Source organism: Xiphophorus maculatus, chromosome 3, assembly GCF_002775205.1.
Source record: "Xiphophorus maculatus strain JP 163 A chromosome 3, X_maculatus-5.0-male, whole genome shotgun sequence".
NCBI classification, from domain to species: domain Eukaryota; kingdom Metazoa; phylum Chordata; class Actinopteri; order Cyprinodontiformes; family Poeciliidae; genus Xiphophorus; species Xiphophorus maculatus.
Window position 1 is genome coordinate 27,360,106 of NC_036445.1, and position 13,455 is coordinate 27,373,560.

Genomic DNA, 13,455 nt, shown 5'->3' on the forward strand with positions numbered 1-13,455 from the left:
CATTAAACATTTTTATATTGCTCATTGTTTCTTCTTTAATTAGACTGCACAAGCCTCTGTTAAAGTTTACTGCTTGGACGTGTTACTTATTTGGTTGACTCTCATCTGAGCTGTACCTTCCTTTGAGGAGCTGGAATTGTTTGAGACAGATTGACTCTGGTTGGTCTGATTATTACCCTGTGTGTTTCCTTCAGTCATGTTTCTGATTAGAACCTTCATACACTCTTCCCCCGCGTACCATCATGTCTGTGCCCATGTGCCACGAAGCCATGCATGCACACACATTGGCCTGGTTAAGCCTCATCCTCAACCCACAGAGACTGTAGTCCAGGGAGAGAAGTCTGGGTCTGGGTCTGGGTCTGCTCCAGCTGGCAACAGGAAACCATGACTTTAATAACCGGGTAGCTTCCCAAATGCAGGGAACAGAGTTGCCTCTTTTTTTTCTTCTTCTTCTCCCCGCCGGAGCCAGATTGGCGGAAAATGAATAATTATGGGCTCAGACGTTCAATGAATGATTACAGCACCAAAGTAATATTCACGTTTAGTTTTCTAAGAATCTAAACAGGGCTAAAATACTCCACACTGAGTCATCATCGACGAGCAGAAGTCTGGCATAAAATTAGTTTTAGTCTTTCAGTCAAAGCTGCCCCTTGCTCAGGGGGATCGATTAGTGATGCAGTCTTGTGTTTGGTTTGAGGCTGTCAAGCTGAGCTCCTGAGTTTTCACAATGATCCCAGTAACATGACTACACACACTCACAGCAAAGAAAGAAAGAAGATGCTCTGGAGTTTTGAGAATTTACTCTTGCTCTGGTTTGATACATTTAAACACCAGACAAAAACACACAAACAAATAGTTTAAATCAAAGATGCACCGATCCGATTTTAATATCTGTATCGGTCCTGATATTTAAAAAAAATTCTAGATCTGGTATTCCCTAATCCCTAATTGCACTTTCTGAACCATTCTGAAGGTTTGTTGCAGTTATTTTTTTCCATGTTTGACCACGATAGTCAATCTATTGTTCTATCAACAGTTTCAGTTTCTTTATTATTTTTTTATTGGCTGTTATTCTCCTAATTGCACTGACTGAACAAATTTAAATTGTTTTGTTTTTACATGTTTGACCAAATTTGTGAAGCTGTTGGTATACTTAAATGCGCTGTACTGGTGCAGAGTTATCAAATAAATGTATCATCAAATACATGTGTCTGTTTTAAAAATATATATATTATTGTTCATTTCAGCTGTTTTTCTGTATCGGCCGCCACTAAACTTCAGATATCGGTATCGGAAGTGAAACTGCAGTAGGTTTACTATTGAGACCCAAGCATAAAATAATAATAATCTACACTTGACTCCTTATTTCACAGACGGTGCCAGAAATGTTTTGCTTTCAGATTAAATATTTTTAGCCAGAAGTGACTTGAGTTCAGCATGTTTCAGATGGCTTAAAAACAGTGTTTGTAAATGAGTCTGAACTGTGCTGACCTAATACTGCCAGATTGTGACAAAAGTAGGAGATTTGAACATTTCTTACATTAGGATTTTCTGGATCAAAGTAATGAGAACATTTTAAGTTGATTTAGTCCTTCATTGCATGTTATTATGGAGCTATTCAAATATCTATAACTATTTTTTTTTTGACTGCCAGAATTATCAACAACTGAATCTTCATGCGTCCGAAACGTCCAGCAAGATGACCCAATAATGTATATTTCTTCTCATTTCAGCCATTCATTTACTTAACAGGGACAACTAACACAAACATAGAACAGAACAAGTCTGAAACTGATGCGTTGCATCAAGAGCAAATTTGCAATTCCAGTCCTTGGTTGGGCATTTCTATACTTTCGTTTTCACACTGCTCTGTGACACAAAACCAAATCCTTTGAAAAACCTGTTCACCTCCTCGCCTGTGGTGGCGCTGCACCAAGAACCACTGAAGAGAAACCTCTGAAGAAGACGCTTATTACAACTTTCTTCACAAAATGTAAACAAAACTGGACAGGCGTCAGATTTTAGAAGTTGTAGGATTTCTTTTCCTTTTGGTAAAATTAGCGCCACACACTACTTTGTTTTGGTTATATTTACCCAGAATACCCTGCATCTTAGTCCGGTTCCTGCTTTTGAGCGGCCTCCGGTCCACTTGGCATTCATGCATTCAAAGTGCACCAAAGTTCACTTTAAATGAACCAAAACCCGGGTTTTTATGTGGACCAGAGTTCAGAGTTTGGTCTGCATCAGAATTTGATTCCGCATTCATGCATTCCCCAAACGAACCAAACCGACGAGGCAAAAAAACTAGAGTTTGATTAAAGCCGACCAAACAGGGCTGGTGTGAATACAGCCTTAGTTTGTCCAGCAACCTGACGTCTTTCAAAACCGAACAACCCGGTTAATATTTTTTTGTCTTTTTTTTTTTTTTTGAATGGTTGGGGATTCGAGACATTTCCCATATAAGGCTGGTTGGCACACAAATACTACAGGAATGCTATCAGCTATTTTAAAACTCTTGGCACTGAAAAAAGTGAGGACCGGGCAGATAGGCCGATGGAGGGAGCAACAGAAAGGGAGAGAAAGAATGCAGAATGTGTCTTTTTTTCTTTTCTTTTTTTTAATGACGGCTCAGGGATTTGAGAAATAATGTGTGCTGAGAGATGCTGGCTCTCTGGAGAACGGGAGTGGGCTGGGGATTTATTAAGGCCTCTTCCACAAAACCCCTTAGGGACAAACGTAACACACATCCTATGAATGCGTGTGTGTGTGTACACAAATGCTCGGATATACACACAGATTCGACAGCTGTGTTTGGACAGAGCGCCCTTGTCTGTGACCTTTGTTTTGGTCGTCCCGGGCTCTCCGGCCCTCGTGACGGCGCTCCTGCTAAATGAATCGGTTCGTACCTCCTCTTCAGGTTCCAGTCTCAGCACTGGAAGGAAAAGAACCACGTGTTGCGCTACTTCCCTGTAGCGGCACATTTCAGCTGTAATAACACCAGATTGAGTTTCTTGAAAGAGTCACTTGTTACATCTATAGGAACCTAAATGAGCTCTATAGACTAAACAAACACACGGAAATGAGGAATGTTTGCTTTGTCATATCTTTCCATCAACCATCTGCAATTATCTCTAGTAGATCTTGATGAGATTCTTAAAGTCGGCTATAAGATCCCCCAAGACAACTGCAGCAGTCTTAATAAAGTTTTTGCAAACCCTGGCTTCTGTTCAACATATTCTTGTGGTGACTCATAAATCACAGGAAGGTAAAAGTTACAGGCAAAAAAAAACCAGTCTTGTGTTGTTTTGGTAGAATGGCTCAGATTGCTTTGACAGACTACTGGTTTCCCCCGCCGCCCCTTATTGGTTTCAATACTTGCGAGGTTCTATTGCTCAAATTTCTTCAACACACATATGCAATGACGAATGTTGATGTATGAAAAAAATGCGTGAAAAGTTTCATATTTAAAAGATGTCTGGGTCATTTTAGTGTAGCTCACCGTGAAGAGCTTCATAAAGCACTTTTCATAAAAGATTGTGAAGAGACTGGCCCGGAATGGTGTGTTTCTTCATGTTAGCACTGGGAGGAGATGGAGGAGTTGAATCTTATCGCAGATTATCTGTCTCGTCTTACACTGTCACGGCATAGTGACAGTTTTAAATAATATCTAAAAAAGTTTTTTATATATAAAACTTGCATACCCCAACTTTGATAGGAGACAGACCCCTGTCTGGTACACAAATGAAGTTTGCATTTCTTAAAATTGATAATTTATGAAGTGGGAATGACAATCTGAATTAGATGGTAGTCCAAAACAGATTTAAATCACCCATTGTTGCACATAAACTGTTTTTTTTTTCTGCATCAGTAGCTGTTTCTATTACAAATGTGCGCAAAACTTTGTCAGTATTCTGCTAATGTTGAAAAATCACTATTTCACAGTTTCAGTGGCTCCATTAAGTAAGACGTGTCATTGAAATCGAATGTGAATAAGCTTGTTCATACAGTGAGTCATTAAAAAACATGTCACGCCATCCTCCTCCTACCACTTCCTGTCGTCTTCTTCTTCCTGGTTTGCGCCAGTGGCAACATGGCGGTTTTGATCATGTGATTCGTGTGATGCGAAAAAAGTGTTTCCATTGCAGTTTTGCCAAATGAACCAATTTTGATGCAGCCAAAAACAAAACCCTCACATAGGGCCCAATTATTTTAATAAAAATGTAGAGGTTTTTTTTGTTAGTTTTTTTTTTTAATTGGCATGCTCCCATTACACAAATGTATTTTCAAAATGCTAAGTTACACAATTACATGGTCAATGCTCACAAATCCACCCTTTTTTTCGGTGCTTACAGTAGCTGGGTACAACCTCTGCTGCTCAGGGATTAGTTTGCTTTTTAGAACATGGTCAGGAATAATACTAAGCTATTTAAATCTCCTGGGTGTGCCTTAGCCTGCGTAGGTTTCTGCCCATAATTCTTCTGTAAGAACATAAAAGCAAATCATGTCTTTCCATTTTTGTCGTTTTCTTTAATTTAGTTGGCGTGGGAACACGTTGGGACTTTCTGATGTCCCAGGGTGTCCAGTGAAAGTTACAGACGCAAAACAAAGGATCGCTGAACAGAAGCTTCGTTTTTGACAACCCCTCCACTCCCCACCCGACCCTTACACACATTGTTAAAAAAAAACAAAAAAAACAAAAAAACACACACACAAAACAAGAACCCTATCTTTATTGGTGCGTACATCAGAACGAAGCGCCTCAGCAGAGAGGCAATGTTCCTTTGTTTAACACCACAATCACAGATATTCCCTCTGCAATTTGTGGCCACCGAAAGCTCATAAGTATGCATGCGTTTATTTTATGTTCAATCTGAGAGGCAATTAGGGTTTGCGCTTAAAAGATCTATTTCGAGCTGAAGTTAAAAGCAAGCAGCGAGCGGGCCCGAGCGGCAGCAGACGAACGCGGCTCTCCTCCGAATCGTCTCGAGCCAGCCTGTGAACTCGCGTGACCTCTCGCTCGCAGCGGCCGCGCTGCTTTGCTTGGCGATGGGGCAGCGCCCGCGTCCACCCCGCGCTTGTCGCCCGTCTCCGTGTCCTCGAGCCGCAACACAATGAAATGTTTACAGCTCCCATTCTTGGCCTCATAATTCCTCGACTTTGTTGCCGCCTCTCAGCAGCGCTGCGTGTCTGATAGAAAACACATTTCCCTCGTGTCGGCGCTGCTCCGGTGCTGGCAGGAAGCGCGCGCCGCCGTCGGCGTCTGCGCCGGGGCGTCCAGTGTCCTGCTGTGTGTCACAGGAGAGAAGTCTCTCATCAGGACATAAAGTTTTATTGCATCTGAAATGTATCTCTTTTTTCCTTTTTCTTTTTCTTTTTTTTTTTTTTTGCTTCACTTCCGCCCAGCTCTTTGCAGACCTAAGCGGTTCTGCAGTCACCGTAACAAGTGGGAAACCGCTTTACTGAGCTGTTCAGTGACAGTGCTTTCCCCACAGAGGTCCACGGTAATATCCAGGGAAGCGAAGGAGACCGGAATACCTGGAAACGGAAAGGAAAGGATGGCTCTGAAAACAAGCACCTCTCTCTGTTATCCAGTGTCTCGGTCCTGGACGCTGATGTTTATCCAGCCTGTCCTCAATTTCCTCCATCGCTCTGTCACTGGAACAGAAGCTGTGTTGTCTTAAATTTCCAGTTCAGACGAACCTTCTTCTGTTTTCTTTCCCCGGCCTCGTTTTGAACATGCGCAGTTCAGAGCAGGATTTCTCCAGAAACTTCTGCGGAAAACAGAAACCTCCCCACTCCCACACTCTGATCCTGCCACTACCGTGTGGAGGCAACGTGTTCAAGGAGATGTGCAGTGTTAGTTTCCTCCCAATACAATGAGGCTTGTTTGCCTTCTTTAAAAAACAAAACAAAAAAAAAACAGATATTTTTTAAAAACAACAACCTTTACACAGGTATTAAACATTGCTTTTTGATAAGCCCATTTTTTCTGCATTATGTTTTCTTATTGATCTGATGTCATTTTTTAATCCTAAGTGTCACATTTTCATGAGCTGTTAACAGAAACAAATCATAATTAACAGAAATAAAGACCAATTAATTTCTAACTGTTTCACTTTGTGCATTTACTGAAATAAATGAACCTTTAAACATGGCTGTACATGGTCCTGCTTCATTTTCCAATTCTACAATAAAGAAAAGGCAGAAAAAGAAAAGTCCCAAACTGTTTCCTTCCAGAATGAAGCACTACGTCGTTTTGGTCCGTCTGCTATCAAGCAGCAGCCGCCATTCTTACTGTTGTTAAAATCAGTCCTGGTGTTTCTGATGGGCGCACTCTGTCATTTTTATATCAGTATATTCATATTTAGAATAACGTTTGAATATTAAACTTCTCTGTTGTAGAAGTCGCAGTTTGTTGACACTATTGACCTGTTTGTCAGAATGAGGCAGAACAAAATTCTGCACAAAGACGTTAAAATTGTCCCTATTAACAACACAGTGTTTGCCTTTAAAAATGATATTGTATATTGTCATCCTCCCAAAATAACAGCCTAAGTCTTTTTTTTTGTTGAGAGCTTTTTTTCTTGTTTTGACTGAAATACTTTCAGAAAAAAAAAGACCTAGGTCATTATTTTAGGAGGGTGACGATATTTAATCTTACAGAAAAGGCTAAAGGATGTAAAGAATGACATGAAACGAAGAAGAGAATCATTTTGATTCCCGATTCAACAGAGGAGAAACTTCTCTGTCACAGGTCCAGATGCAAACCTCCAGTAAATTCCTCAGCATCCGTTGGAAGGCTTGGAAACCTGGGAAGCCTTCCCCTCTGTCATTGCTGAATCTGACTTACAAACTTGTAGTGCTGGGATTAAGTTTTGTTAAGAGATGTGTTGTTTTTTTGTTGAGAGGCTTACAGGTGTTGTCTGGGTAGTGTAGGTGGTCTAAGCAGCAACTTGTAAAACCGAACACCGCTGGTTTACTGCTTTGGCTCTTTCCCTTGAAATCAGATGTTTGTTACCCTGCTTTTTATTGGGTGTTTGAGCTCCCTCGTTAAAACGCCTGCTGGGGTGTTCTAAAATCACATGGGGGCGCGCAGGTGGAAAAAGCTCTATTGCATTTCTCTCCACAAAGCTTCATTTTCAATTAACAGCTAAAGGTCAACACTTCCTCTTGTCTGCTCGTGTTGCTGTGCCGCGTTGAGTGGCAGCTCCTCCCTGTGAGCTGAGTCGCACCTCGTGATTGCGTATGTTTTCTCCCACTGCGTGCTTCACAGCAGTGGCAGTTTAGCTATGAATAAAATGCATGTCTTCTGCTTTGCAGGTATGGCATGGACTGTCTGATTCAGTTTGAGGACTTTGCAAACATCAATGCTTTTCGACTGCTGAGCAAGTACCGCAACAAATACTGCACATTCAACGATGACATCCAAGGTAACCGGGGAAGCCATTCACCCAACACCAACAGAGTATCAAGAGTTTTTGGTTTACAGTGATGAATGAAGAGGAAAAAGTGAGGTTAAAGCGGCAGGAAAGATCAATGAGAAGGACAAGAGAACCAAACAGACCAGAGGAGCAACAGCACATGTTGGACTATAACGGCTTTTATCAAAAGCCACTGTAAAAGGCTTTTGATAAAAGCTGTCCAGTTGAAAAGAAAGATAATGCATTTGAAACCAAATTTTTACAGATGTAGGTTTTTTTTCCTGCTATTTCACATTGAATCAAACTCATCTATTCTAGTTTTACATCAGTCAGGACAACCAAAATGATTTCTATTCAACTATTGCCAGAATATTGACGGACACAATTTTAGAAACTGCGTCAACGATTCCTTCAAATTTAGAAGTCCACATATATTAAGTATACCATGACCAGGCCTGTCACAATCACAAATTTTGCTGGATGATAAATTGTCACCAGAAGTTATCAAGATAAACAATAATATTGTTGTTTTGAGACCATTTTCAAGTAATATAATTCTACTGGCATAATAATGCACGAACACGTTCTCATGGTTCAATAAACTTTAAATTCTATTAAACATTTAACACTGGAATTGGAAGACATTTTAAATATCCAACATAAGTAAACACAACAACAGAAATAAGAAACAAAATGAATGATAAAGTCTCTGTAAACAAAATTGTCCTTCAAAAAAAAAAGGTCTAGTTGAGACCAAAACAACAGACTGAAGATTCTGTGATCCAGCTTTTGGTAGAAAAAGAGAAAACGATCAATTATTGAGATTGTTTTAATTTATCGTGCGATTAATTAATTTATTGCTTATTGCGACCTGCCTAACTGTGACTTTGTGATATAGTAATGTATCTGTCTCTATGGTGCATTGCTGTCATGACTTCAGAAAACTGCTTATTACACAACATTTAAAGTAATCAAAGGCATACATGTGCGTGTGTCTAAAGGACACCGCTTCCTTGTGTGGCATCATGGGAAAATAAAAAAGCAATTGCCAAAATATGAGGAACAGAATTGTGACCCTTCATAGGTTTGGTTCATCCTTGGCTTCCATTCGAGGATCCCTGAAGATGCTCCATTCATCATGTAGACAGGCATAAATATGGCCGTCTGCCATGTGTTCATCCACATTAAAATGATTTATTTTATCGCTGAGATGAAGAGACACTCATAGAGGAAGAAGCCATTGCTCCAAAAGCAACAGGAAAAGCAATACCACAGGTTGAAAAGTCCTACAGAGACAAAGGTCAGAACACAGCTTCACATTTTGAACATGCGTCCTGTGGTTTGATGAAAACAAAAAAAAAATGAAGTGTTGGTAATCACCACTGCTGTGCATTTGGAGGAAAAAAGGGGCATCTTCTGAACCTTCATCCAACTGTGAAATACAGTGGCACCATAAGGTTGTGGAACTGGTGCACTCCACCTAAAAGATGGCGTCACAATGAAAGGACATTATGTGGAAACGCTGAAAGAAAAGCTCGAGACAGGAAGTTGATGTTTGGGCGTAAACTGGTCTCAAAGATGGACAAAACTCTTCAGGAGTTAAGTGAAAGTTTAGTTTATAAATCCGTAAAAAGACACAAATGTGTAAACTTTCTCCCTCGAGTTCCTGCAAGTCACTGGACAATATTTCCACACATGGTCAGTAATCCCAATCTCTACACCGTAACGCCACTGATGGCCCAGTAGCAGTAGTAGACCATGGCAAAGAAAGATCAGTCTGTTCTGAACGGAAAGGCCGAGATGCCGCAGAACAATAAAGTCAACAGTGAGCCAATAAAATGTCAGAGTGTGGAACATTTTGTTGTTCTTCATGTCATTAATAAGCTTAATGAGGAGCTGAGTCTTCAGTGTTGAACGACAGTCGTTTCTTTTAAGGGTTTTAGCTCAGGACAAAAAGACAGGCCTTTCTTTTACGTATACCGTAAGACATGTACGCTATTCACCCTAAAACTAACTGCAGCTCTGATCTGCTATTTTTTATTTCTTTCAAATCCATTTGAAACTCAGTCTTTTAACGTACAGCACAGTAGCATTAATGTTATAAACTCTGGGCTCAGTGTTAGAAAAGTCTAATTGACTCCGGTCTGTTTCTTCAGGCACAGCAGCGGTAGCAGTAGCGGGACTCCTCGCCGCCCTCCGCGTCACCAGAAGCAAAATGAGCAACCACACCATTGTGTTCCAAGGGGCAGGAGAGGTTCGTGCATCAGCCGTAAAAAAAAAAAAAATGATGGTCTAGTCTTTAAAGTGACCAATGAGGCACAGTGTCACGCGTTTTGAAGCCAGAACTTTCAGAGTAAAAATAAAGTTGCATCTGTTTTTTTTTTCTTTTTTCCTGTTGTCCTTTTCTCTCCCCTTTCTTCGCTGCTGTTTCCAGGCAGCGATGGGAATTGCCGAGCTCATCTCCATGGCTATGGAGAAGGAGGGACTTGGCAAAGAAGAGAGCTTGAAAAAAATCTGGATGGTTGACTCAAAGGGACTCATCGTCAAGGTGTCTTAGTAGGCCTGAAAACACACACGCACGCAAACACACGCAAACTAAACCGAACTTCTGCTGTGAGAAAACATTAATGGGGCAGTTTTATGTGTTTTTATAGCACAACCAATAAACTGTTACCTTCAGTTATTTAAAAAAATATATTAAATATGACTTAAATTTTACTTTGCAACATAATGCCTTTAAATTGGGACTCTGTCTCTTTAAAAGCGCCAGCTCCTTCTGAATCTTCGCCTTCAGGAAGTCATCACAACATGGCTCCTCTAGTAATCCTTTAACAATGTTTTTACCAGCATTTCACTGAGAAGTAGCTCCTATAATTTGGCGGTAGGTTCACCTAGGCGTTTTTCACAGCTCATTGGTTGCCATGGGAGATCAAAGGATTTCTCAAATATGCTTGAAAGAATCAAGGCAACACTCCAGGTATGTTTTCAATGGAAGAATAACACTATAACATGATGTAAAGCTCAAAAAAGTGGATTCTTACATAACACTGCCCCTTTAAGAAATGTCATTTTGGAGTTTTTAAGAACAAAATTTAGTATCCTGGTTTTCACTTTGAACTTTTCCTCGGAATGGATGAATGATTAAAAGTACTTGGTAGAGTTAAGAAAACGTTGTGGTGACACTATGGGTTAGGGAACTATACAAGTTACTTTACCTGCCTGGAAGATTTTGTATGTTCAAATATTCAGGAAAGATATTCAGGGTATTTTCTGCAGTTCAAACCAACATAGCAGGCTTGTGACCATTTTTAGAGGAGATGCAGGTTAATCATATTTTTCCGATGATTAATTTGTTTTTTCTTTGATATTTTTAAACTTAATCCCCTCACTCGGCATCCGTAGGGCCGGGACAACCTGACCCATGAGAAGGAGCGATTCGCCCATGATCATCCTCAGATGAGAAACCTGGAGGATGTGGTCAGGGATCTGAAACCCACAGCTATCATTGGTGAGCAACACTTTTGTTCATGTTGTCAGACAGCAGCAGATCGTTTCCAGACACGGTTCAGTACCGTGGATCCCACTGAACGTCAGCGTGGTTGAATCTCAGGTGCTGCCGCTGTTGCCGGAGCTTTCTCTGAGCGGATCATCAGGGACATGGCTTCCTTCAATGAACGACCAATCATCTTCGCCCTCAGCAATCCAACAAGCAAAGCCGAGTGTACTGCTGAGCAATGCTACACATTCACAGAGGTACGCAGTGCTGCATTGTGGTTAACGGTGTAATTATTATTATTTTTGTCTGCCAGGATTAGCCATTAGATATTTATAGTAGGAGCTATAGTAGCTAATAATTATGACTTTAACTATAAAGTTTAGTTTAGTCCAGTGGTTCCCAAAGATTTTCTGGGCCCCCCTATGGATTACAATAAAATCCCCCCCAAAAAGAAAAAAAAAATAGCTGGGCACACATCAGACAACCGGACATAAACCTAAACACATATTTTGTTTTCAAACTCCACTGACGTTTATTTCACACTTCAGGTTGCAACAAAACAAACTACAAACCATCTTTACAGTGAAACACTTTTGTGTAACTGGTTTCTTTTTTTTCATTCATCCATACCGCTTCCCGTGCCCCACCTGCAATAGCCCTGTGCCCCATACTTTGGGAACCACTGGTTTAGCCACATTTAAATCTATGGAAATAAGACTAGTAAGCCCAAGTCCCACAGCTGATTTCTCAGTGCCTATACATAGTGATTCATACATGTCTATCATGAGGCCGAGAGGTTAACTTGCATTACATTGAACTCCCTCTTGCTGCAGGGGCGTGGCATCTTCGCCAGCGGCAGTCCGTTTGACGCCGTCACCCTGCCTGATGGGAGGACGTTCTACCCCGGTCAGGGCAACAACGCCTACATCTTCCCGGGCGTGGGCCTGGGCGTCACCGCGTGTGCCTTGCGACATATCACTGAGGATGTCTTCCTGACTGCTGCAGAGGTGATGCACGAACGGTTGTAGATGAACACTAAATTGAATTGAACGATGAAAGCTTACACTGAGGATTTAGAGATGGGCTGTGCTATTATGCTGCATTATGTAAAAATGTAATAAAGCATCGTTAAAACAGCTTTATGTGATAATAGACTCAAAATGTAACGTTTTTTGAATGCATTTTTTTCCTTCTTTCTGCCACATTATGTAAGAACATTACATTTTGTGGCAGTTTGTACAAAATATGGAGGTAGTTAATTTTTTTTAGAAGTGATGATGGAATGTAGTAATAAACAATCATAAACATCCTAATAATTACACTTCTCATAACGATCATGTTGCAGATTTCAATTGAAACTTTGGTCAATAAACACCGAAGTTTTGCTCTTTTCGGTGACTTTTCAGACTCATCATCAGAGCCCTCTACCTTAAAACACATTCACGGATTGTATTACATTTTGTGTGTTTTATTGCGTAACGTGGCTTTAATGATGTTTTGCTACATTTAAACTCCTTATTTCATTACATTGCTACATAATGCAATGAGGCATTACATAATAAGACAAATCATTTCACAATATTGTAGCCTTAAATCCTGCTAGACGTTATTTATTGTATCTCGTCAATACGAGACGAGATCTCGTAAAAACCAGTGCGTTGAAAAAGTTGCGTGTTTTGATTGTTTTGCCTTGAATGACATGTGGGTTTAAGAGTCTGAGTGTCGGCAACTAAAAGTTTGTATTTATTGATCAAAGTTTAAAATGCATAATCTAAATCGTGATTTTTCTTAGAAGCATATTGATTAAGACGAACACAAACAATGGCTCAGATCCTCTAATTGGCCATATTATTACGCCGTCAATGTTTTTAAAATAGCAACCACTGCATTTTTAATAATCGGTTCAAAATATAATAATATTATTACATAATGTGGCAGAAAGTATTACAAAATGCGTTCAAGGATTTATTTTTTCTGACGGTTTTCGTCAGCTGTCGCATAACTTGTCAATACTTTAAGCTCCGTTGCCATGCTGAAAGAATAAAGCCATTCCACAAACAGTTTATTATCGAGCATCGATGGGTAATGTACATTCTTACTCTCGGAAAATGAAAATCAATCCCTAATTAAAGTGGTGGTTCTCCGTGGGAGTCCCTGAATACCAGCGACAGAATACCAGACGTTCTGTGTCTTTAAGTGGCACCTCTCCAGTTGTCTCCTAATTACAATCTCTTCTCTCATAATTACAACATCCGGATCTTGTAATTATGAGATAAGATGCCTATTTTTTTTTCCCCCATAAATGTTTATATAGGTTCTGGATCATCTTGAAACGAAAGCAATTCCTCCTAGTGGCTGGATTAGCTTCTTCACGCTGACATAAGCGGTTTGTTGCAGGCGCTTGCTGACCAGGTGACTGACAAGGATCTCGCCGAGGGAAGACTCTATCCTCCTCTCAGCTCCATCAGGGAGGTTTCTCTTAAACTGGCTGCTAAGGTGAGACCCTCAGCACCAAGTTAAATCCAGCCTGTCATGTCG

At 40.5% G+C, this 13,455-nt stretch overlaps 1 protein-coding gene across 1 annotated transcript in view; it reads left to right on the top strand.

The window, feature by feature from the left end:
* me1 (malic enzyme 1) overlaps positions 1 to 13,455 on the top strand; it is an 88,328-nt gene that overhangs the window by 73,046 nt on the left and 1,827 nt on the right. Inside the window, exons 7-13 of the mRNA XM_005809651.3 lie at positions 7,321 to 7,430; positions 9,578 to 9,675; positions 9,856 to 9,969; positions 10,824 to 10,929; positions 11,032 to 11,174; positions 11,751 to 11,924; positions 13,315 to 13,413. Of these exons, the coding sequence (XP_005809708.2) occupies positions 7,321 to 7,430; positions 9,578 to 9,675; positions 9,856 to 9,969; positions 10,824 to 10,929; positions 11,032 to 11,174; positions 11,751 to 11,924; positions 13,315 to 13,413 (844 nt within the window). The remainder of the gene's footprint in view (positions 1 to 7,320; positions 7,431 to 9,577; positions 9,676 to 9,855; positions 9,970 to 10,823; positions 10,930 to 11,031; positions 11,175 to 11,750; positions 11,925 to 13,314; positions 13,414 to 13,455) is intronic.